Source organism: Stegastes partitus, unplaced genomic scaffold (genome assembly GCF_000690725.1).
Source record: "Stegastes partitus isolate 25-593 unplaced genomic scaffold, Stegastes_partitus-1.0.2 Scaffold349, whole genome shotgun sequence".
Taxonomy (NCBI): Eukaryota; Metazoa; Chordata; class Actinopteri; family Pomacentridae; genus Stegastes; species Stegastes partitus.
The window spans coordinates 480,409-504,920 of record NW_007578080.1 but is presented as its reverse complement, the minus strand read 5'-3'; the positions used below and the strand labels follow the sequence as shown (position 1 = coordinate 504,920).

Here is a 24,512-nt window from a genome sequence, read left to right as displayed (position 1 = left end):
GCTCCGTCATCTAATATCATCTTGTCCCGGGCCCAGGGAAGGCTGTCAGCTGGCCTGGTCACCACTAATATAAGGCGAAGTCACCGTCACCCTGTTTTTCCAGAAGTTCAAGACATCGAGTCATCAGATCTTTAAATGCAGCAGATACGTGACAGGCGGGCACAAGCTCAGCAGGAAACACGATCACAGACAGACAGTGGACAAGACAGACATGGTAAGTGGATTTTACATTCATTCTCATGTGCTAAGTTACTTTACTATAAACTTTGGAAGAGAGAGACACACACAGATGGAAAGAGAGACATTTTGTTTTGGCAGAATATGTTTTTAAAAATGTGCTCTGATCCTGAAAATAGGACATCAAACTCAGGTACAAAGTTAATGTATTTAAATGACAGATTCTATGAAAGACAGCGCGGCAGTAAATGTGCTTCATTAGAAATCTGAGTCTAGTTGAAATTCAGAGTAATAGCATGACGTCTGCACACTGTTGATATGGAGTAATTTATTCTAATCAAGTGAGTGTAACCGCTGACATTTCAAATCAGGTGGCACCAGTAGAGAAGTAGGAGACAAAACATGAAAATCAAGTTAGATTTTTTAAAAAAAAATCAATTAATCAATCAATCAAACAGGTAAATATAGAGAGATGTCTCTGCCTTGTCTTCTGTTCTAATGTTCTAGATGAAACCAGTTAATTAGGTCACGCTGACAAGTGATCCAACAGGCATCTCTGATTGTATGAACATTCATTCTTTCATTCATTCATTAGACAAGCGTCCACCCAGAATGAAAGGTATTGATCGCTGCTGATAGACTTATAAACTGTTACCTACTGCGACTGTTACAAACCAAACCAAGATGCTGAGAAGGTGCTGCTTGTTCCTGTACGTCTGTTGGGTTTGTGAGCCTGTCAGCGTATGAGATGTGGGTTTCCTGTCATGGCTCAAAGGGTGAAGTTGAAGTAGAAAGCTGTCAGGATACAAATTACTCTGAGCTTAAACTGCTCTCTAAATGTCCTGCTGCAGGGTTTTCTTCAAACTGCAGTCACTCAGGCTGTTGCTGATTTGTTACTTCGCTGTCGAGGCCCTAAGGTGTACTGTTACTTCCTCCTCAGAGCAGACAGAGTTTACCGTAAGCGTCTTCATGAGCTGGAAAAACCTGCCTGACTTCATATCTCAAGCCTCATTTATTTTTTATTGGAGCTGTATCTCAGCCTAATCTAGTGTACAACTTTCATTAAGTGCTGGGAAAAGTTACTTTTCGTTATAATGATATTCTATTAAATGATTTTTTTTTAAAAATACAAACAGCTGTGCTTTGATTTTATCATAGAGTATGTTTTGTGTACTCACGGGACATGGGACATAAAGCATAAATGGCTTACCATGAAAATGCACTATTCACTAAAAAGATATTTAAAAGGAAAGGCCATCTTGAGCTCTTATTGTTATGCCACGTAGCATGGCAGCAAAAGCCTGCTTGCCTTCAATAAAAAAACAAAACAAAAAAACAAAACAAAAAAAACAGGAAGCTGATTGATACTCATTAATTAAACTCCTAAAAATCTCATCTGTGTATCACAGTTACCTATTTACAAGGGTTTTTTCCCCATGACAATAATCCCTTTATGTCTTAATATGGCTTTGTTATAACCTTTCTCTAGAAAAGCTTCTCTCTTTATCCACCCATCTGGCACTCGCTGCACCTCTAGCACACCAGCTCACCTACAGGCTGCAAATTGATTCTGAGGAAGAATAATGATACAAGAAGTCTCAAACTGCAAGATTACAGGATTGATTCATTTTCATATGAAACACTGGAAGTCTGAATCTGTGTTTTTAAGGCTGTCATCAGTCTCTTGATGCATCTTTCAGCATATAAAAAACATCATATTAACAAAACACAAAACTTGATTTTTTTTTTTTTACTGTAGGAAACAAAGCAGTGCTTTAAATAAAATGATAAGCTTTAGCATCTTTACAATCTGAGTTTATCAGTTAGCATGCTGATGTTCGCTGTGATCATGCTGCTAAGTACAATACATTCATCCTCTGAGCCAACACATATGTCCTTGTCCCAGATTTCATGAGGAATCAGTCTGGTCATTCATAAAGAATCAAAGGTTTAAATGACTGCTCAGATTAAAGGTTTGGATCTTACAGGACTACGAAATTAATGACAAATTATCAGCCAGTGCTCCAGCCTGAAGGAGGATAAAGATCCTCCTCTCTGATATGAAGACAAACTGTTAAAAATCATAGCAGAAATGAAATAACTGACCCTTTTACGATGTGACAAAACTGTGGTAAAGGTTTTGGCACAAACACACATTGGCTTGGTTTACAGAAAAGGGAAGTAAGTGTGATTAATGTTTCTAAAACTGGAGCGTTCAGCAGTGGTGGAAGAAGTATTCAAACCATTTACTTAAGTTCAAGCAATCTGACACCATAAAACACACTTTTGTAAGTATCCCAAATATTTTTGGTGTGAAAATACCTCAGATGTACTCAAAATATCAGACATAAAAACACTCAATATGCAGTATGGTCACAGTTTAAATGTTAAATATAGGTTATGTATGGAGTTCTACACATCTATTGAACTGTTTTCAGCTGTTCTCAGCTTACATACAGACAGTTCATCTGCCAGCAGGGTTTACTGAACAACTTTCAAGTCTTTTACTTCAAAAGATAACAACAATCACATAATGTCCTGTATTTATGAAACACTTTTCAAAAGCAAGTGTGCGTCACAGACGAACAGAAAAAGAAAATCATCAAAATAGAGTGCAGTTACAAAAAAGGAACACGATGTCATCACAATAAGTAGAATAAAATACTAAAAATGTGAAAGAAAAGGAACAAAATTAAGAATAAGAACAAGCCAGTTTATAAAAAATGAGTCTTTAAAACCAAATAATAAGTTACTAATAAGCATCTCTAGACACGAGCATATATATAAATCATGTATCATTAGATGAAAGATATAATTTGATCCTGGCCAACTTAGTCATATTGCTAAAATGTTTAGAGAGATTTTCTTACAAACCACTACATTTCTAATTTCATGAGGCATGTACAGATTCAAAGACCATAGACCCTGTTTTACACACTTTAGAACCAAACACCATCATTTGTGTTTTATCCACATTCAACATTAAAAAGTTGACAGACATCCAGGACATGAATACATCTGTGTGTCATAAGCAAACTTTTTTGTCTTGTTTGCACCTTGAGATCACAGCAGCAAAAGCATTTACATGTATTTCAAGAAATGTTGGCCTTTTACTTCTTTACTTGATTTCTGACCTATTTCTGCTGAAATATACACTACTTATGTAAATGTTGGTAGTTATTGTCCATTGCAACTATCCACAACCCTCAATAATTGTAGTGATGCATCTTTGGAAAGTAAAGATCGTTTTAAAATAAAGCCTGTATTACCACATTAAATTCTTCTTCTCTACATAATGCCACTTATAACTAACAAATAAATACACTCCTTTGTGCTTTTCCTGTAGCAGAAGCAGGAAGGACTCTCAGCAGAACCAGTGCCCCGGGACAAGTTGTCAGTCATTAATGATGAGGTAGATAAAGTCAGCAAGATAATGAAGAGCAATGTGGAAAAAATGCTTGATCACCAACTGAAGGCAGAAAACCTACTGACAATATCAGAGGAGCTGACAATAGCAGTAAGTCTTACTGTGGAAGTTCATCTTTTACTATGATTTGTGTAAAAGTGTGTTTTGTTGTCGAGTGTCTGGGTTTTCATATACTTGTGCGTCTTTGGTGTACTGTGCAGTTCAAGTAAGATGTGAGGTCTAACAAAGAGGTCGTTGAACTGTGACATTTTGATTCATCATACCCGGAAAAGCACATAATAACAATAAGGAAAGCAGTGTTTATCTTTGCCAGTCATGTCAGTAGTCACAGACAGGTGGACTGACTGGAATGCAGCAATTACTCATCTAAGAGGCTGCTTTTACAACAAGTCTGTCAACATGTGCTTGTGGCTTTCATGTTCGTGTTTTTATGATGTTATTGATATTTTTGCTCTGTCAAAAAGGTGGTAAATGTTGTCATACATCAATCAGCCACTATATCAAAACCAGTAAAATGAATAACATTGAGCATCTTGTTACATTGGTAACAATGAAGGGCTTCGATATATCAGGTACCAAGTGAACATTTAGTTCTTGAAGTTGATGTGTTGGAAACAGGAAAGCATAAGAACCTGAGAGACTGTGCCGAGGACCAGCTGTGATGACTAGACAACTTGGTCAGAGCATCTCTGAGACAGCAGGTCCTGTAGGGTGTTCCTGGTACGCAGTGGTTAGCATACCTAAGGTGTCCAAGGAAGAAAGGGAGGCACAATCGACGAGAGAGTCATGGGCAGAGTGTGGGGAGTGAAGTTTAGCCCACGTGGTCTGACCACACAGCAGAGATACTGTTATACAAATAGATGAAAACCTTAATGCTGGTCATAACAGAGAGGTGTCAGAACACACAGTGGAACACAACTCACTGTGTAGCTGGAGTGTGTCCATGTTAACTGCTGTCCACTGCCAACATCACCTATAAAGGGCATATGAGCATGAGAACTGAACCAAGGAGCAATGGAAGAAGGTGGCCTGGCAAATTACAGGTCATCCAGGCCTTTATGTTCTTCAGACATGCCTGGAGTTTGACCAATTGATTGGTTTCATTTGCCTTCATAGATAGATACAACTGGGTTTTGCCTGCATAACAATGGAAATGTATGCAGTGCTTCCTAATAATATTGCCTAAGATATCTGTGGTACTCCATAACTAACTCTACTGCGGGTGAAAGTTAAACATCATTAGCATGAACAAACTGGATTCTGTCTGATAAATATGATTTAAACCAATTTAGTGCAGTTCCTTTAAGCCCAATTAAACATTCCAGTCTCTGTAATAAGATGAGTGTGTTGTTTACCCAGAGAAGAAATGGCAGCAGGATGAACCATAGGAAGAAGGCAAACCAGTTGAATAAGTGTGAGGTGGTTTACTGGGAAACCTTTAATCCTGTATTCATCTGTATTCATGCCCATGTTTCTTTGATACCTACCTAAAAGTTGTTGCAGACTGCATAGGATAACGCACCCGGCCACACTGCCAGCATTACTCAGGAATGATTTAAGGAACATGACAAAGACTTCAAGGTGTTCACTTGGCCTCAAAAATCCTCAAATTTTAATCTGATTGAGCATCTGTGGGATGTGCTGGGATGTAGGATCTGCTGCTAACGCGATGCAGCCTGATACCACAAGACACCTTCAGAGGTCTGTGGGGTCCAGACCTCAATGGCTCATGGCTGATCGGTGTATGATTTCTGTACGGTGCTGTTGTCAGTGGTCAACAGTGATTCGGGTATTGTTAGAAGGCGGAGCTAATGAGCTTTCAAGGACACACTTGTATGTTTGACATCTTTAACAGAAATGTGGATCTGTATATTAGCAGTGCAAAGTGTGTTTCTTTAGTGGTCTGTCTTGTCTTTCTTTCTGCTCAGAGTCAAAATCTCGACAGGACAACTAAGCAAGTGGAAAAGTCCTACAGAGGGAAGAATGTCAAGCTGATCATATTCATCGTGGTGATCGTCCTCGTCATCGTCCTCATTGTCGTCCTGCTGGCCACCGGAGTCATTCCTGTCAGCGCCCCTCTGCCTCCTGTAGTCACAAACACCACCAAGCCCTAAACACACACAAACATCCATATAATGTACAAACAGATACAACAGGTTGGAAATAAACATGTTCCTATTGTGCAGCATGCAAAACACTACTCACACAAACCACTACAAGGATCCCAATGGTCCTTACAATGACAAAGTACTTATACAGTCGTCCTCAAATTTATTCATACCCTCCCATTAAAGAAGGAAAAAAAACAGCTGTCACTGAAATAAGTTGAAATTGACAAAAGTAATCATAAATAAACATTTAATGAAAATCAAGACATTGCTTTTAAATTCTGGTTCAACAGAAATCTTTTTTTTAAAAAACAAAACAAAACAAAACAACAAAAAAAGCAGACAAGCATCTATATACCACTTAAACCTCACTAGGGTTGCTGGAGCCTATCCCAGCTGATTAGAGCAAAGGCAGGGGACACCCTGGACAGGTCGCCAGTCTATCACAGGGCTACACTTAAGAGACCAAGCACACTCACATTCACACCTACGGACAATTTAGAATCACTAATTAACCTCAACATGTTTTTGGACCTTGTGGGAGGAAGCTGGAGAACCCGGAGAGAACCCACGCTGCACGGGGAGAACATGCAAACTCCACACAGAAAGATCCCGGGGACACAAACCGGCGACCTTCTTGCTGCAAGGCAACGGTGCTAACCACCAAGTCACCTTGCAGTCCACGATGGGATCTGTAAACTAGTATTTTGTTGAACAACCCTTTGAGGCAATCACTGCAATCAAGTGTTTTCTGTAACTCTCAATTTGACTTCTGCACCTGTTGACAGGTGTTTTTGATTTTGTCCCACTGCTCATCAGCAAAGTGCTCTAATTTGTCCAGGACAGTTTTGTTTGTATGTGTTTTTAATTATCCATTTCAACCACAATTAAAAAGCAATGTCTTATTTCACTAAATTATAATTTAGCATTTTTTTGAAATTTATTATTACTTTTTTCAGTTTCTAGTTATTTGAATGATTATTGTGAATTTTGCCATTTCTTTAATGGAAGGGTATGAATAAATATGAGGACGACTGTAAATACAGTTTACTTTTTACATCATTAAAACTGTCGTGGACGTTGTTGTTGAGGAACCACAACCGCAAAATGTTTAATCAGCAATAATCCATAGAAAAAAATGGTATTTATTTATTCTATGCCCTTTTTTCATTTTTTTAAAACACTTAAGAAAAAGGATGATGTTTTTCTTTCTTTTTTTTTTTTTTTTTTTCAATGAGTTAAAGTGAGTTAAGTTTTTGACATTTTGCCACCATGCTTCAGAGGTGATGGCCAGACCAGCAGGCATGCCAGTGAATTAATCATGAATCAATAGCCATAAGTTTGCTCTTGATATGTGATGACAAAGATGCAGAAAAACAGAAATACTCGGCAAAAATACTTTGTAAAAGAAACTGTAAAATGAACTTGTAATATTCTGGCAACAGACTTGACCAGTCATGTTTTTTGGGGGTGTTCGTGTCATATCAAGGCTCCCTCTGGCTCCTCTGCAGTTTGCACTCTGACTTTGGCACGATTCAATAAACACGCGTCCTGTGTGGGCCATTAAAGGTCAGGTTGAAGGCTCATGTCTGCTCACACACGTCTAGTGTTGGGGGATCAGGTTCTTCCAGCTGGGAGAGATCATTTACAGCCCCTACAAGGTTCCCTCTGCTGGGCCCATGTCAACCAATAGGGCCTCACAGTCACAGCTTATGACTGGAAAATTAAATTCCAAAACATGTGCCCACTTCTCAAAAAAGAAAAAAAAAACAACCTCAAGATATGATATTGTGTCTCTCACTCCACACCTGTCTCTGCTGTTACAGTACTACTTTAGCTTCAAAGAGGCCAAAATCATTCTCATTTTGAACTGTATATTATCAACAAATCCTCACGTATATATGAACAGCCTTTAAAATGTGTAATGTTGTCATCTGTTTAGAATCCACTAATTGTTAAAGCCTTGTTTATGTAGTATGTGTAATTTTCCTTTTTGTTGAAATATGGACCAATTAAAACTGCATGTGTTTTGTGTATATGTGGTTTTGTGGTGCAATAGTCTTAATCTCATTCTTCTCTCTGATTTTCACACACTCATACTGTGCTGGTTCTTGCTGTGCGAGGCAAAGATCATGTTCTGTTCATGCAGGCTCCAGCTGCAGTTATTGTGCAAGAGCCTTTTCCCACTGTCTTTGTGAATGGCAGAACTCACTTTTTCTGGAGTCTTATAGTGAACACTGAGGATCTTTGTCACAAGTCTGATATGCAATGCACATATCATGTTTACTTGTATTTCTTTGCTGTTTGTTAATTTGCCACAAGATGGAGTCAGGGAGTTTGACCGATCAGAGACTGGAGGATTTAAATCAGGGGGGATTCCCCCACAGCTTCTCTGATGCTTCAGATTAGCTCTTGGTGAAACTATGAAGGGTGTTGTGGCACAACTTGTCACGCTTGTTATTTTTTTGCATGTGTTTCCCAGGCTTTAGTGCTGTAGACACAATGAAGGAATTGCAAAAATTTAAAAACAAAATGTGTAACGTGTGAAATACTGTAATCACCAGATTCAACTTTGTAAACCAAAACTTTGAATTAAAAGTGGGTCATTGTAGTTTGAATACTTTGAAGAATGCAGTAAGAAGAAAAGGAGTTGCTACAAATCAGACCCAGCTGGTGAGGCTGACCGCCAGAATGCCTACAGTGTTCATACAGATATTTTCACATAAGCTAAGAGGGAACTTTAGGGTCTGTTAAATCACATATCCTCCGCTGTTAGTCTTTTAGTGAATGTTTGTCAAAAGAAGAAAAAAAGAAGAAGAAACGTGTCTAGGCAACAAAAATATCTTTTATATAATGGTGAACTATCCCTTTAATGTATTTTTAGAGTATCTGTCGAGATTGAAAATAAAAAATGGACCATGAACATTTCAGACATACCAAACTATATTCAAACCTGAAAGACCGAGCAAAACGAAACCTCAGCCAGGCTCTTGAACAGGTTGTGACAGGCTCACCACTCCTGTTGATCACACAGCAGTGAATCTCTGTATTCTGTCAGTGTGAATGTGCTGTTTAGTCAACAAGTGGTGAATAACATTTTAAGGTTTTATCCCCATGACAAAAGGCCTAATGAGATTTGAAACAACAGCCTCCGAGGCACAAAGCTTATTTGTAACTGATGGGAAATCAGCCCGGACTCAGACTGTTGTAGTCATGCGGATGTGAGTCTGCGATCTATGCACGAGTGTCAGGCATTAATGTGAAGGCAGCGTGGTCAGCATGCTGAATATAGCCTTTGTATTGGTGCAGCTTTTCCCAGAAGGAGGCTTTTGTTGCCCTGGTCTCTGACCCCGGCAGCTCTGACCTGACAGAGTCTTGGTTTGAATAATGTTCAATACATTGAGTGAGTAGGTCAGCAGAGCAGTGATTATAAGGTCATTCTGATGATGTGGTGGTGAAATAAATAAAAAGGATATTAGCAGCTCATCAAGGTCAGTGCACATGTCAACTGAAGTGCTCATATTACCATTTAATCATCTTCATTATATCATACAAGATATTTAACATACCACACTATACTATACTATGCTATACTAGCTGCTATGTTATGCTATACTACTATGTTATGCTACTGTATATAGTAGCATAACATAGCAGATAATATCTGTAGTTATATACCACTCTATACTATATGGTGCTGTGCTATGCTATGTTATGCTATGCTATGACATACTATGCTAAGGTACACTATAGTACAGAATAGTATAGTATATTGTTGTGTGATAAAGTTTACTATATTATTGTATAATATAGTGTAGTGTAGTACCTACATTATAATGTAGTACACTATAGTATGCACTATGCAATGTAGTATAGTATAGCATAGCATAGCATAGCATAGCATAGTATAGTATAGTCAGTACACTGTGGATATAGTATAATATATTGAACCTTGCTGTATTGTGTATTATCATATCATATCATATCGTATTGTATAGTACATTACTTTATCGTATTGCATATTACAATATCTTATCATGTTCATGTTGTATATCATATTATCGTAACATAACGTTTTGTACTATAGAAATGCAATGAATCGTCACTTTATCGCAGTGGACGGGTTTGAGTGTCCCTGTGATCCTAGGAGCTATGTTGTCCGGGCATTAGCCCCTGGTTGGGTCTCCCAAGGCAAATTGGTTCTGGGGGGGGACCAGACAAAGAGCAATTCAAATACTCCAGATGACATCAAAAAATAGGAAAGCTGCCACCTCGCCTGGATTAGGGAAACCAGGGCCCCCTTGTGGAGCCAAGCCTGGAGGGGGGAGCTCACTGGGGAGCGTCTGGTGGCCGAACCTTGGGGCCACATGGGGTTCGGTCGGGCACAGCCCAAAGACGCAACACAGGGCCACTGCCCAGAGGGCCCACCACCCAGAAGATTGGGGTCGGGTGCTATGCCCATCGGGTGGTAGGCAGGAGTAGGTGTCCTGGCGTACCGCCCCCTGGTGGCGTAGACATCGAATGTCACCTCACTGGCGGAGAAGGAGCCTGAGCTGGTGCGGGAGGTGGAGCGCTACCGGCTAGATATAGTCGGGCTCACCTCCATGCACAGCAAGGGCTCTGGAACCAAACTCCTGGAGAGGGGTTGGACTCTCTCCTTTTGTGGAGTTGAGAGGCACCAGGCGGGCGTGGAATACTCACAAGCCCCCAGCAGAGCACCGCCTTGTTGGAGTTCTCCCCCGAGAACAAGAGGGTCGCCTCTCTGCGACTGCGTGTTGCAGAGGGAAAAACTCTAACTGTCATTTGTGCTTATGCACCAAACGGTAGTTCAGAGTATCCGGATGTCTTGGAGTCTCTGGGTGGTGTCGTGGAAAGGGTGCCACATGGGACTCCACAGTTCTCCTGGGGGACTTCAATGCTCACGTGGGCAATGACGGTGAAACCTGGAGGGGCGTGATTGGGAGGAACGGCCTGCCTGATTTGAGCTTGAGTGTTGTTTTGTTTTTGGACTTCTGTGCTAGCCATGGATTGGCCATAACAAACATCATGTTCAAACATAAGGTTGCTCATAAGTGTACCTGGTACCAGAGTACCTTAGGCCTTTGAGTCGTATCATCAGATCTGCGGCAATATGTTTTGGACACTTCGGTGAAGAGAGGAGCCGAGCTGTCAACTGATCACCACCTGGTGGTGAGTTGGATCCGATGGCAGCGAAGGCTGCCAGACAGACCTGGTAAATCCAAATGTGTAGTGAGGGTGAATTGGCAACGTCTGGCGGAGGCCCCTGTCCGTGGGGTTTTCAATTCCCACCTCCGGAAGCGTTTTTCCTGCATCCTGGAGGAGGTTGGGGACATGGAGTCAGAGTGGGCCATTTTCAAAGCTTCCATCAAAGAAGTGGCCGTTAGGAGCTGTGGCCAGAAGGTCACTGGTGCCTGTTGTGGTGGCAACCCCAAAACCCACTGATGGACACCGGCGGTGAGGGAAGCCATCAGGCTGAAGAAGGAGACCTTTTGGGCCTGGCTAGTTCGGGGGTCTCTTGAAGCAGCAGGTGGACAGGCGGCTCAGTGCAGCGTCAGCTGTAGTGTGGGTGCTGTACCGGACCATCGTGGTGAAGAGAGAGCCGCAAGGCGACGCTCTCGACTTACTAGTCCATCTACGTCTCAACCCTCACCTATGGTCTTGAACTTTGGAAAGAACAAGATCGTGGATACAAGCGGCCAAAATGAGCTCCCTACACAGGGTGGCTGGGCTCAGCCTTGGAGCTAGGGTGATGAACTCGGACATCCGGAGGGAGCTAGGAGTAGAGCTGCTGTTTCTTCGCGTCGAAAGGAGCCAGTTGAGGTGGTATGGACATTTGATTCGGATGCCTCTGAAGAGGCTTCCTCTGGAGGTCTTCTGAACATGTCCACCTAAGAGGAGACCCCAGGGCAGACCCAGAACCCGCTGGAGGATCCCCCAGAAAGAGCTGGAAAGCATCACCGGGAGGAGGGATGTCTGGAATGACATGCTCCACCTGCTGCTCCCATGACCCAACCCCAGATAAACAGAAAAAAATGGATGGATGGAGTATATAATAGTATTGTCATCATACATTGTTGCCCATAAAGTTGGGCTAAAAATTTTTTTTATCTCTTCTTATGGATTGAATGTGACAATGCAAATTGTTCTTGATAGATAAAGTGTATATCTTCTCAAAACTTTAATGATATCACAATATACACAGAATACATAACACAGTATAAATTTCATCACAGTTTTTGCAAACTGTGTATTCAGGCTGGGGGCTGCAAGGTGGCGCAGTTGGTTAGCACTGTTGCCTCGCAGCAAGAAGGTCGCCGGTTCTCCGGCTTCCTCCCATAAGTCCAAAAACATGTTGAGGTTAATTGGTGATTCTAAATTGTCCGTTGGGTGAATGTGAGTGTGCTTGGTTGTCTGTCTCTAAGTGTAGCCCTGCGATAGACTGGCGACCTGTCCAGGGTGTCCCCTGCCTTTGCCCTAACTCAGCTGGGATAGGCTCCAGCCCCCCCGTGACCCTAGTGAGGATTGAGCGGTGCATAGATAATGGTTGGATGGATGTATTCAGGCTTAAACAAAATTGGGGGTATTGAAAGATTCAGGGTTTTGTTTCAATTTTTCAACCTTGGTCCCTTTACCAGGAAACACGTATTTGAGGGGATTTCATGCATTAGAATGTCCAATATTACTCTTTCAAATGTCCTTCAGTCACTAATATTGAGTATGGCCACCCCTGAAACAGATGAAAGCATTAAGACATTGTGGCGTACTGTCCACAAGCTTGTTGATGGTGACTTTATCGGCAACAGTGTATGTCTACACACACACACACACACACACACACGCTACCATACTATTCTTTGCTACACAAAACATTTCTGTATTATACTACATTATACAATGTAAAACAACGCTATGCCATTCTACTGTAGAATAAAATACAACTACATTATCTTACATTATTCTGTGATACTACCCAAACAACACCATACTATACTGTACTGTACTGTACTATACTATATTATTCTATGATATGTTATAAACCACACCAGACTACACTATGCAACAATAGTAGATAGACTGTACTTTTGAAACAATTTATTTTACTATGGTATGGGATACTATGGTAAACTACATTTCCACCATAACATTCCATAACATATCATATTAGCGTACTGACTGTTCAACTATATGAAAGTCATTGCAGTTGTATTACTAGTAACTGTAAGAACGTAAGCAGTAAATGGTAGTTGCAGAAGTGCAAGTGACCCCATTCAGTAGAACTGTAAGAATCATCACTCCAGTCCACTGATTTCAACATGACACTGTTTCTTTCACCACAGCTTCAGCTTGGGTTTGGCAATCACTTGTGTTAAGGTAAATAGAAGCAGCCACAGGACCAGGCGGATTTCAGTCTAAAACGAAACGTAGTATTACATGTATTTCTTCAGAATAATTGTATTTATTCATAGTTATCATTAGGCCTGCATTGACAGGGGATGGAGCCTTGGACTCACAAAAAAACAGATTCTTTTCTCCTCAGTGTTTAAAGAAGTATGTCATCCATCATTTCCAACACACAACCTCATGTCATAATGAAGACTGCTGAGTAACTGATTCCCTTCAAACCATTCAGTGAAGCCCACTGTTAAGGATAATATAGGACCTTAGAAATACCTTTTTTTGAGACCCATGGTTTTGTTTGCAATTCCAGCAAAATATCTAAATACTCTTGGGGAAACCCACAACACATTACAATCGCTTATTATTCCTCCCACAGTGCTTTCCCATAGTCTGTACTCTTTATTGAGTTTCATTTCCCTACTGGCCTCTGGTCTCTATTCTCACAATATTTGTTGTTCAGCATCACAGTTTTTCCAAAAGGATAATGTTAAACTTTTTGAGCAATATGTGACAAAATGACCATTGAAGTTGGCCATGGGTATAAAGAAACCCATACAAAATCTTTCAGTGATGAGCTTGAATTTGTTTCAGTTTTTTCTTTGTTTCTCAGTGCTATTAAACCCTATATGCCATACTTACATGGCCACAGCAACAGGTGACACAGTCTCTTAGCCAATGTTTTATTGAGCCAGAAAATTGAAGTTTAGGGGATTTTTTAACAAACTGACACAAAGAAGGTGATTTACCCCTTCAGGTTTTTTTAGGAGGAAATTTGTGACTTATGCTACTTCTCATTTCTAGTACTGGTTTCCTTTGAAATTTTTGCGGCCTTGTTTAAGCTTTCGTCATGCATTTGTTTACATCCTCTTTTTATGTTTCATTTTTTACACAAGTTACAAGGAATGGAATGGGATGCATTTCTCATAATTCTAAGTATGTCTTGATCTCTTACTTGTACCCAGACCTTTTCCATAAGCAGAAGAACTCTAATGGTGTGTTTTGTCTGTCAAATAATTCACGCTGGATGAATTGAAGACTGTTGGAGAAAACTTTAACTGGCCACATGAGTGACGCACAATGAGGTTCTGTTGTCTGCTTGTCAGCTTCTTATCATAATCATGGCAGCGGCACACACAAGGAAGCGTTCTTGATTAAGAGCTTCTGAAGCGACCGACTGTCATACTTCAGAAAAAACATGCTTCTGTCTCAATGTGATCCAGCATACTGTACGTCACAGCAGAGACTTACGTGTAACTATATCACATTTATGTCCAAGCACAGAAACTACTGCCGGACAAGAGCACCATTGTTTTGCCCTCACAGAAAAACCCCCACAAGAATTTTAAAAATATATGACAGAATTCCAATGTACAGTTCCACAAAGAGCGGCAATGTCAATGTAAAAGCACCACCACCACAGACACATCCCTGTGGGGATATTATATGAATGTTACACATATTTCTTAAAGGGAGGACAGCCTGTCACCTTCTTACAATCTTGCGCAGCCCATAAGAGGGTAACACCCTGAAATGTCCAAGCAGCACACAGTGTTGTGCAGCAAGTCTGCAGAGGCCTCCTGTGCCGAACAACTTCATGACATGTTTGAGAAAGTAAAGGAAAAGTCAGATACAGCCAGACTCTCAGTGAACAGATAGCAAACAGTGAGGCAGCATATGAGTTTGTTTATGGTGCATCTGTTGTGCAGTTCTTTGGAGTTTCCCCACTGCATGAAGGAGATGAAGAAAGGACTGCCAAGAGTGCTGCTGCATTTAGGTGCCGCTGGTCATTTAATTATTAACAGAGGAACAGAAAAGACTGTATGCAAGGAAAGTTATTGACACCACCTCATATTATAACTAACCACAGATGTTTCATATCCTCCAGTCAGTATGGGAAATAACATATGGCATGCATCCTAATTTCATTTTTAAGTATTTTCCTCACCCCGTCTACAATGCAGACCATCATCTAGGCCTATACCCTTGTGCTCCATGAATTCCTATGAATTATATGTGTTCGAACTTGATATTTGCTGTAATGCCAATGTCAAGAAAGCGAGTTTATCCAATAAATAAGTATGAAGGAGGGTTTTATTACTATGTTATGTAATCTGTTATGTAGAAATCAACCAAAGTCAGCAAATTGAAACACATAAAAAATAAACAACCATTTCTGATAATCAGAACACCCAAATATTTCAGGGTTTGTTTTGCCTTTTCATAGCAAAATTAAAATTCTGAAATGATTAATAAGGAAGAAATGATCACAAATACTCACAACTTCACACATGCTTCTCGTGTGAATATTTTTGGATCAGTCCTCAGAGTAAACTTACATTATTTGCACAGAGCCGTGGTTTGTTGCACTTTAAGAGCCTGATGAGGAGGATGCACGCCGATCAGAGCGAACACTAATAGCACTTGCCTGATACTGTGTAGGTCCCTGTCATGGTGCCATAACGGCTCAAGACACAGGGACCATGGCACCAGGGCACTAGCAGTTCCAACAAATCCTGTGGATGCTCGATCTAATTGGAATCTGAGGAGTTTGGGAACCAGGTCAACACTGTAGACTCTTTGTCGGGTTCCTTGAGCGGTTCCTGAGCAGTTTGTGCAGTGTAGTTGGGCACATTGTTCTATTGGGGGAATACTGCTGCCATTTGTGGTGTTGGTTTGCAACAATATTTAAATGGTTTGCATGTGTCAAAAGCACACCTACATGAGTGCCACAGAACCAAGATTTCACAGCAGAACATTGTACTGCAATAGCTCAATACTCAGTGGCTTTAATGTGACTGCTCAGTGTACAACCTGTGCCAGAAAACTTTCAATAAATAGCAGTGGGGCAACAAATGTTTGGTATTTCCCTCTGAAATGGGTAGAGCAGAGAATATAAATTAGTATACCATTAAAAGACTTAAGCGAAGTGCAAGCATATCTACATCTTACTGAAGTGCATATTTGCATTTGCTGTGAATTTCTCCACTGTGAGATAAATAAAGGCATATCTTATCTTATCTTATCTTATCTTAAAGGTAAAGGTTAGTTACTGTGAACAGCCTGTCTAGGTTGTGGTGTGGTAAGTTGGGGATAGTGGCATGCGTGCCCCTGTCCAAATGTCGCTGGTCCCTGTGCTGACTGAGTAATAAACTGATCACTTTATAACGATGACATGCTCTAGCACCGAAATCGAAACTAATGTGGCTCTATGCTCTAGTCTTTAGGATGAATTAGAGCGACGCACCTGAACTGTAACTGTTTCCTGGACATGTACAGACTTGCATACTTGGTAGCATGGACTCACAGTTAAGGTGCAATTGGAACATCCGCACTCTTGATGACTCCACCACCTCCAGGAGGACACCACATAATGCAGGACTGTTTTATAGGAACAATGTTGAGTAAAGTAATTAACAGCATCCACCCATGCTAAGTATGGATGGTTAATGTTACTTGTTAAATGAGATGTATGTGTAACGAGGTCAGTGATGCAGCAGTGGTTGTGGGTTAAAAATATATGTATTATTGTTTTGGTAATACATAATATACACTACCAGTGTGTCAGACAGCACAACCACCATATCCTGTTGCTGTAGTGATAGTGGAGTTTGAGTGGCAGGAAACCAAACCACTTATGTGATTAATTTCTAATGTTCCTTATGTTACACATTTCAATACTGGCCCTGATCCTGACAACATCATTGTTTCAGTCAATGTATTTAAAAAAAAAAAACAACAACAACAACAACAAAAACCAAACAAAACACACACACACACACACACATATATATATAACGACAACAATGATATTTAAGCACTTAAAAACTTGTAAGTGCTTAAATATCATTGTTGTTGTTTTTTAATGTGCCCCTGTGATTAAACACAGTAGAATTAGTGTAGAAGCACCACTGGTTGGGGACAACCAGAAGCATCGTAGGTGGACTCGGGGATGTCCGGAATTATCGATTCGACATCAGTCACGTGACCAGTCCTACCAACGCTAACCTTTCCGGGAAACCGTGAATGCCTCTTAACGAGCGCAAACAAAGCGCACTCACAAGCGCAGGCGGAGAGAAGTGAAAGTGACAGCGGGGAGTTCACCGAAACGGGGACAGAAAGAGGGAGAAAAGAAAAGAGCTGAACGTCAAATCGACCGACGTGTTTCATGACAGGAACAAGTTTAAAGCCGCAGAACTGGTTTGCTTCGTTTCCTGTTGCTATAAAGTTGCGTTGAGTCGCACTTTAAATGCACTGAGCCCGGTGACAGCTTCGACGGAGACCCGGACAGACACTCTGCCGACATGGTAGGTCAACAGCACTCTTCTGTCGACTCTACTGCTTTGTTGTAATGTCGAACATCTTAGATAAAAGAAGAGAGAGAAGTGAGGGAAAAGTTTCTGCGTAGTGTTTTTCAAAGTAATCCGTGACCTTTCATTATCTGTGGGCAAAGTCCCATCAAGCGCCGCTGCTGCTGCTGCTGCTGGTGGTGGTGGTGGTGGTGGGCAGGACACCGTAGCTGCCGTCAGTATTATCCACAAACTATCGTAGAAAGAAATGAAGGAATTAAAGTAAACACAAATAAAGCTAAACATATAAATAATGTTGTTAATATTGCAAGTTAGTGGGCCTCAGTAGGTTACATCCAAGAGAAGCCCTGGAGTGAACTGAGACATAGATGTAAACAAAGTTAATTTTAAAAAGTCTTGTATTTGTCACTTTTGAAAGATTCACTCAATCAATTTATGTAGTTTTAATTTTTTTGGAAGGGAGGGGCGCAGTCAACAGCAGGAGTATCCCAGTCCTGCTCTCCTGAAGTATGAATGAACTCTCATTGGTGTCTATAGATTCTCATTCATCCAAGTCATAGTAATCTAAACTGAAGCTGCTGGGACTCTGTCATTCTGTGTTACTGAAACACAAGACTGTTGATACAAGGAGTGACCACAGCACATGGTTTCAAGTGTGGCGAAGCTCCATACTAACTGGACTGTAACGATCGGGCTATAACGTGGTGTAGGTGTGGTTTCCTGGGATAATACCAGGTACATTAATGCTGGCAGGAGGGAGGGAGTGAGGGAAGGAAGGAAGCAAGGAAGGGAACGGGCAGCAGTTCCTGTGTTAAGACGTTGTCGGCTGAATTTTAAACACAGACTATTGTTCAGCTGCTTGGTGTGCCCAGAATGAGATAACCAGGCTTTCAGAGTAGGCATAAATCACCGATAAGATGCAGGGCTGCTCTTTTTTAGCCTGATTCCTGAGCTGACAGTGAAACTGTACCTACAACACAATGACAGTGAAGCGAATCAAGATGCTGAGCGTGTAGTTGTTTTGTTCTGTCTGTTGGTTTCCTGTTGCTGAGAACTTCTAAAATGCGGGTTTCCTCTCATGGCTCAGAGGGCAGAGGTGAAGAAGAAAGCTGTCAGGATACAAATTACTCTGAGGTCAAACTACAATTGAATATCCTGCTACAGTCCTCTTGTTGTTTTGCTCATTATAGTCCTCTGAATGACTTCTACAATGCATTCTTCACTATCTAGGAAAACCTGTCCTGCTTCATTTTATTACTTTCATATCTCATGATTTGTTCCTGTTTTCTTTCAAGCCGTAAGTTTCACTCAGTGCTGTTGATTGTTACTTTACATAGTGATTTTGTTTTGTTGCTTGCTTCAGATAATTGGACTCTTATAAAGTTACAAATTCATGTACTTTAGCTTTAGTCTACTTGAAAAATAGGTCACAGGAGGATGATTTGTTTCGCTAAAATTCATAGCAAGCCTGTCGCGGTGTTTATAAAACAGCAAGCAAGTCTGATCTGTATCAGGCAGGCAGGGACTGGTTTGTTTTTCAGTTACCCACCTAATGTCTGCACAATGTTTATTTTACTTCCTTTGAAAAAATTGTCAGGGCACATTGATAGTTGTCTTGTTAGGCTGCATACTACATGAACACAATTGCCATCAAACAGAGAGTCCCTGACTCAGTTCCCGGCTGGGTAAACCTTCACTGCATGCTGTTCTCCTGCTCCCTTTCCAACATTTCCTGTCTCTCTTCACTACACTGTCTAAATAAAGGCAAATGCCAAAAAAGAAATGTTTACCAAACACGCATGGAGGAAATGGAGACATGATAATCACATTTTAAGTGCCTAAATCTCCATCATTGCTTTTTGGTACTTTTCCTACCGAGGAAAGTACCAAAAAGGAACTCTTTCATAATAGTCTTTTTTTCTTTTAGAAAAGCCTATTGAAACATTGCCACTATAGCAAATTTATAGTAAATTTAGTTACACTCATTCCAATGTGGCCTACAATAAGAGTATTCAAAGTCAGTAGGAATAAAAGCTAGATGTCAACAAAAATTAGAAGAACAACCTTGAAACTTAAGGAACTGCTCACATGGGGAATCTGACGTCCTGCTTTAGTGATCTGATGTTATTCCCCACATTATTGACCAAACTGTGTATCCTGGACTTGGCATTTAAAGTGGACATTTACTCCTCTGGCCACGTGGTATGCGCCCTAACCACTTGGCTATTAGGTTTTGCAGTTCCACCTATGTTTAATTTGATTTTAGTTGTAAATGATGTATATGCAGTGCTGTGTATTTCTGGGCTCCAATCTACATAATCCATGTTTCCATAATGCATTTTTGTGCACATTTTGGAGTATCACGTCAGAAAAACCTTATGGAAATGGAAAAATTACAAAAAAACTTCACTATTTCACAAAAAGATTTTACACTTGCTTGATATTGTTTTTGACCTTTTAATTTCTAATGTAGCCAATATTTTCTCAACCAAACATGGCTTTAGATTATTTTCATGGTGTCCGTGCCTGACCATGTTCACTTTCAATGATAACTGAGATCCTCTGTTTATCCCAAAACATAAAAAGCATCACATCTTGTGTGCCTTCTTACACTGAATATTTCCAACGAGAAATTGCCATATCCATCTCTATCTCACTATAAGAGAACTCAACCAAAAGTCTCAGATGACTAGATTCATTTACAGTATGTCTCACTCTTAAACCATATTGTTGATTGCACAGGAGAATGGAAAGAGCCGCCTGCAGCAGACCCAGGATGACGTGGAGGAGTTGAAGGACATCATGCTGGACAACCTGAACAAGGCTGATGAGAGAAATGAAAAGCTGGGTGAGCTGGAGAACCGAGCTGAAGATCTGCTGGAAAGGGTAAGCAGGGAGAGTACAGAGAAGCTGTTCAAGTGGAAAAAAATCATTACCTAACATCACACGACACTATTTTTACACAGTGTTTTTTGTGGAAGTGTCTGGGTTGTGTGTAAAAAGTGAATGACTGAAGCATACAACCTCCCAACCTACAGGCATCCTGGGATTAAAACTATGAAATGTCATATTGATGTCTATAAATACACCTTAGGTGGAGCTGGGGAGGAAAACAAATGTACAATTTACATCCTGATTGTGTTTTATGGTGCTATATTTAGAAAGGTATTTCCTATTGTTTCCTAAGATGAATGAAGCAAGCTGGTCTCCCTGGGTATGACAGAGTGAGTCCAGGACATGCCACGAGGCGAATGTCCGTCCGGGGGTCGACAAGCAGGTCACATCGTTCCCACATTGCCCTGCAAGCAGCCGTTTACGAGCAAAAAAGGCCAATATAAACCCTATACTTTGCCCACATAGCTGCAAATAACAGACAGAAAGAAGCAGAAACATCCTTGCGCTGGCCAGGTGGCCACAAACATGAACATTCATGTTGTATCTGCTGGATCCATGCAGCTCAATATATTAACCAGTCAATCAAACTGTATTTGGATAGCACCTTTCCCACAGTGTTGTGCAGTTCAAAGTGCTTCACAAATGACTGATAAATCAATGAGAGATAACAAGTAAAGAATGAAGTAAAACTCAGTTATAACTTTGAATAAATTGATTAAAAGACAAAGCATAAGAATGTAATTTGAATGCCAAAACCTAAAGCCTCCTTTGGTGAAATTGCATTTTTTAATTGTCAGCATGTCCTTATGGTGCTTTTTATATTCAAGAAGACACATCATGAGCAAAATAACCAGCCAATGCCATGGCTGAGAATTTCTACAATGAAACTGAATTGGACTGATGACAGTCTCAAGAACACATATTCAGACTTCCAGGGATTAATATGTAACAAATCTAAAGGAACCAATTCTGTTTACTTACAGGGTGGGGCTTTCTTTATTCTTCCTCTGAATCAGTTTCTGGTTGGAACATGTATGGCTGATTACACCAATATTATAACTGTGATTCTCAATTTATCCCACCATTTGTATTCGTTGTAGACGTTATAGAGCAACTCAGCGGTGTGGAAACGATGTCACAAGCTTGCAGACCCACTAGAACAGTCGTTTGATGCATTATTAATATCGAAACATTGAATATGGCCTTCTAAAGACGTTAGAACACAGCTATGACAAAGAGTTCCTCTTACATACATGTAGAAAAGAAGCTGTCAAACCTTAAATGTAATCTGTGGTTTATTGTAGCTACAGATACAGGTATTTCAATGTAGCAAGATGTAGCATGAAGTGGAACTACACTTTGTATATCGCTTTGCAATATATCCGTCTCTCACCATGACCCATGAACATGAAATGACAGAACAGTGACATGCATATACCTCATGAAATAGCGTAGGCTATGCAACAAAAGCAGGAACAGGATATAAAATGTCTAGATATGAGGAATGTATGTTAGCATAAGGAAACATAGCACATGGGGTGAAGTATTGATTTATATATGACTGATTATGCCGATGATTAAACATTAACACACTTAATTAGTGGTAACATGGGTGTTAATGGCGGTGTAGTCCCGACCTCACTGGACCATTTACTGTAGCTAGATCGCACTGTGGGTCCACGACAGAACATGAATATTTCAGTGTCAGGTTATCTTGGTCCTCATACCACCTACAGATGTGATTTTTGGATAGGTGATACAAAGACTTCCAGTGGAATACCGATGGTGAAATTGATCACAACAGGCTCCTGGTGTAATTCTTTTATTGTGACATTAATGGCGGTTCCTCCTGAGAATAAGTGGGTTTTCACGTTCTGTGTAGTGTCCAATGTGGCAGTTTTATGGTGGAAGTAGATCCAGAACTTAAACAAAAAGAGTGTTTGTTACCTGGTGTGCCCCATCTCGCTTGGCATTCTATAAGAGCCAAGCTGTGTCTGCTACAAAGATGTGCTTCCTGCACTGGATATGTTTTCTTAGTCGTTTTTTAAGAATCATGGAAGTTCTGGATTTGTCTTTTCCTATGATCGCAATTATCAGGCATTTAAAACCAAAAACATGATGGGACATCTTCTAATTGTGTGTGTTTTTTTTCTGCAGGGTAAAGCTTTTGAAAAGAATACCAAACAGTTGAAGACACAGACAGAATCGGGGAACAGGAGGATGAGGATGCTGTTTATTGCCGTTGGAGTAGTAGGGGCACTCATCATTGTGGGACTTATCATCTTTGCCGTTGTCTGATAACGTACGAGGACAAGTGCTCTGGTGCCACCCGACCTCCTTAAGTTCAACTATGAATTGCGAATAATTGTATGCAAACACCATTAGGCTGCTACTGTTGTAGTTTGTGCAGTGGTTCACATTCACCACTCAAAATGAGTATAGTAGTGATTGAGAGGATGACAGTAGAGAAAACAGAAAAGATGCCAAACTTTGTAAACATGTGCCAGCTTCAGATCGCTTCAGATAGGAAATAATGACCACGTGTATTGTAACATAATATTTCAGATGACTGTCTCAAATCTTTAAAATGTTTTTTGTTTTTCTTTTTATTTTTGAGTGATTTATTGTAATTCCAATTATTCCTGATTTTTTTTTTTTTTTTTTGATAATTAGACGTGTTTTCTTTCTTCATATTATTCCCAAAAACACAGATTATAAGGTCTCCTAACTTCTAAATTTGAGCTGGTCTATGTATCATATTAATGTGGTAGAAGTGAATGGAAAACAGACACGTCTTGAACTTTTCATATTGTGAGTTACTTTTGTCAAATTATCAGTGGGAAAGTTTGGGCCTGGGGCTATCAATAGTGAATTCTAATATATCTATGGAGAATAAATAGTGACTCCTGGTGGTGAATGTTTTTACTTCAGAGAAATGCCTCGCTAACTATGTACATTGTGTAATCAGTTTAAACAGGTCACTTTTGTGTATCCATGGACACTTAGTGTTTACTAAGCGTTTTATTATTTAATTTTGAAACGTAATTTAATCAGAACTCATATATTGTAAGACAACTTTGAGTATGAGTTGCAGGTGGTCTGTTCAGACCCTAATGAGAACCATCAGTGTCTGCTGCTGTGAAAACCGACTATGTGAATTTCTTCAAATAATGTAAACCCAATGAAAATATTGCAGTTAACATGCAGACATACTATGTATTGTACACGAACATTTAACTAAGCATAAATTAGGATTACATAGATTCCAGCCCACTGCTTTATAATGTGTGTTGATTTGTGTCACCTTTGCACTCTAGTTTAAAATGACTAAATCTTAATACCTAGAGATGCTGTGCAGTAAAGCCAAACAACAGTGCTGTATAGATAAGGTTGATTGCTACAGTGGTTAGACATGTTGACGTCAATGATTTTGTGGTCACTATGGAGATAAGATGTGCTTTTGTTTATGTTGTTAAAAAATGTGCAGAGTTTATAGCCCACTATGAGTCTGCAATAAACTGAATGTTTGTTCCATGTTTTAATATGTTGAAACAGCGTGTAATAGCTTGCATGTGGTGGGCCAAACCCAACTAGATTTAAGAGCCAGTCCACCCAAATTACAAAGAGAATCATACTTTCTAACTATTGTCTGGTGTTTTGTAACACATGCTGCAGTTTTTATTCAGCAAATCTGAGCTTTTGATAACATACTGAGGAAAGAGTATTGAATCTTTTGCAGTACAAAGAGATTAAAGCCTTTATTTTATCTTTCTATTGAACTCAGTCAAATAGTAAAGGACAAACAGTACACATTGTTGTTTGAATGGAGTGAAACATACACAACTCTAAAAGATTTTAGAATTTTTATTAATCTAATTTCAAATAGGTGTAAATAATGTGTATCCTGAAAGATCTGTTTCCTACTGTTTTCCAAATCCAGGGTTCTACGGAAAACCCAAGGGCTGACACTAGAATCAGAATTCTGATTCTGATAGTGAGGATGAGAAGAGCAGTGACAGTGAAAAAGTGTGCAAAAATGCAAATACAAAGTGAAATCTAAGTGCAGGGATTTAAAGAACTAACAACCAAACAACCCAGGGGAGTGAACTAGGGAGAATGAGCCACTAAAACAAGCTCAAGACGAGGTAGGCTCGAGAAACTGAAACACAGAAAACCCAA

General features: G+C 40.1%; 2 protein-coding genes across 4 annotated transcripts; both read left to right on the top strand.

Annotated features, from left to right (window-relative positions):
• The first annotated feature begins 6 nt into the window (after window positions 1–6).
• Window positions 7–5,931, top strand: LOC103359003 (vesicle-associated membrane protein 8-like). 2 transcript variants are annotated; one of them, XM_008284174.1, is made up of 3 exons: window positions 7–214; window positions 3,527–3,694; window positions 5,533–5,931. In XM_008284174.1, the coding sequence occupies exons 1-3, from the start codon at window positions 212–214 to the stop codon at window positions 5,716–5,718; spliced, it is 357 nt and encodes a 118-aa protein (XP_008282396.1). In that variant the 5' UTR covers window positions 7–211; the 3' UTR covers window positions 5,719–5,931. The 2 variants fall into 2 exon arrangements, with proteins under 2 accessions (XP_008282396.1, XP_008282395.1); XM_008284173.1 differs by having other exon boundaries at window positions 3,524–3,694.
• An 11,246-nt stretch (window positions 5,932–17,177) lies between these two features.
• Window positions 17,178–23,967, top strand: vamp5 (vesicle-associated membrane protein 5). 2 transcript variants are annotated; one of them, XM_008284172.1, is made up of 3 exons: window positions 17,178–17,435; window positions 20,181–20,324; window positions 20,626–22,483. In XM_008284172.1, the coding sequence occupies exons 1-3, from the start codon at window positions 17,433–17,435 to the stop codon at window positions 20,656–20,658; spliced, it is 180 nt and encodes a 59-aa protein (XP_008282394.1). In that variant the 5' UTR covers window positions 17,178–17,432; the 3' UTR covers window positions 20,659–22,483. The 2 variants fall into 2 exon arrangements, with proteins under 2 accessions (XP_008282394.1, XP_008282393.1); XM_008284171.1 differs by lacking the exon at window positions 20,626–22,483 and adding an exon at window positions 22,491–23,967 and having other exon boundaries at window positions 17,189–17,435.
• Window positions 23,968–24,512: the final 545 nt, after the last annotated feature.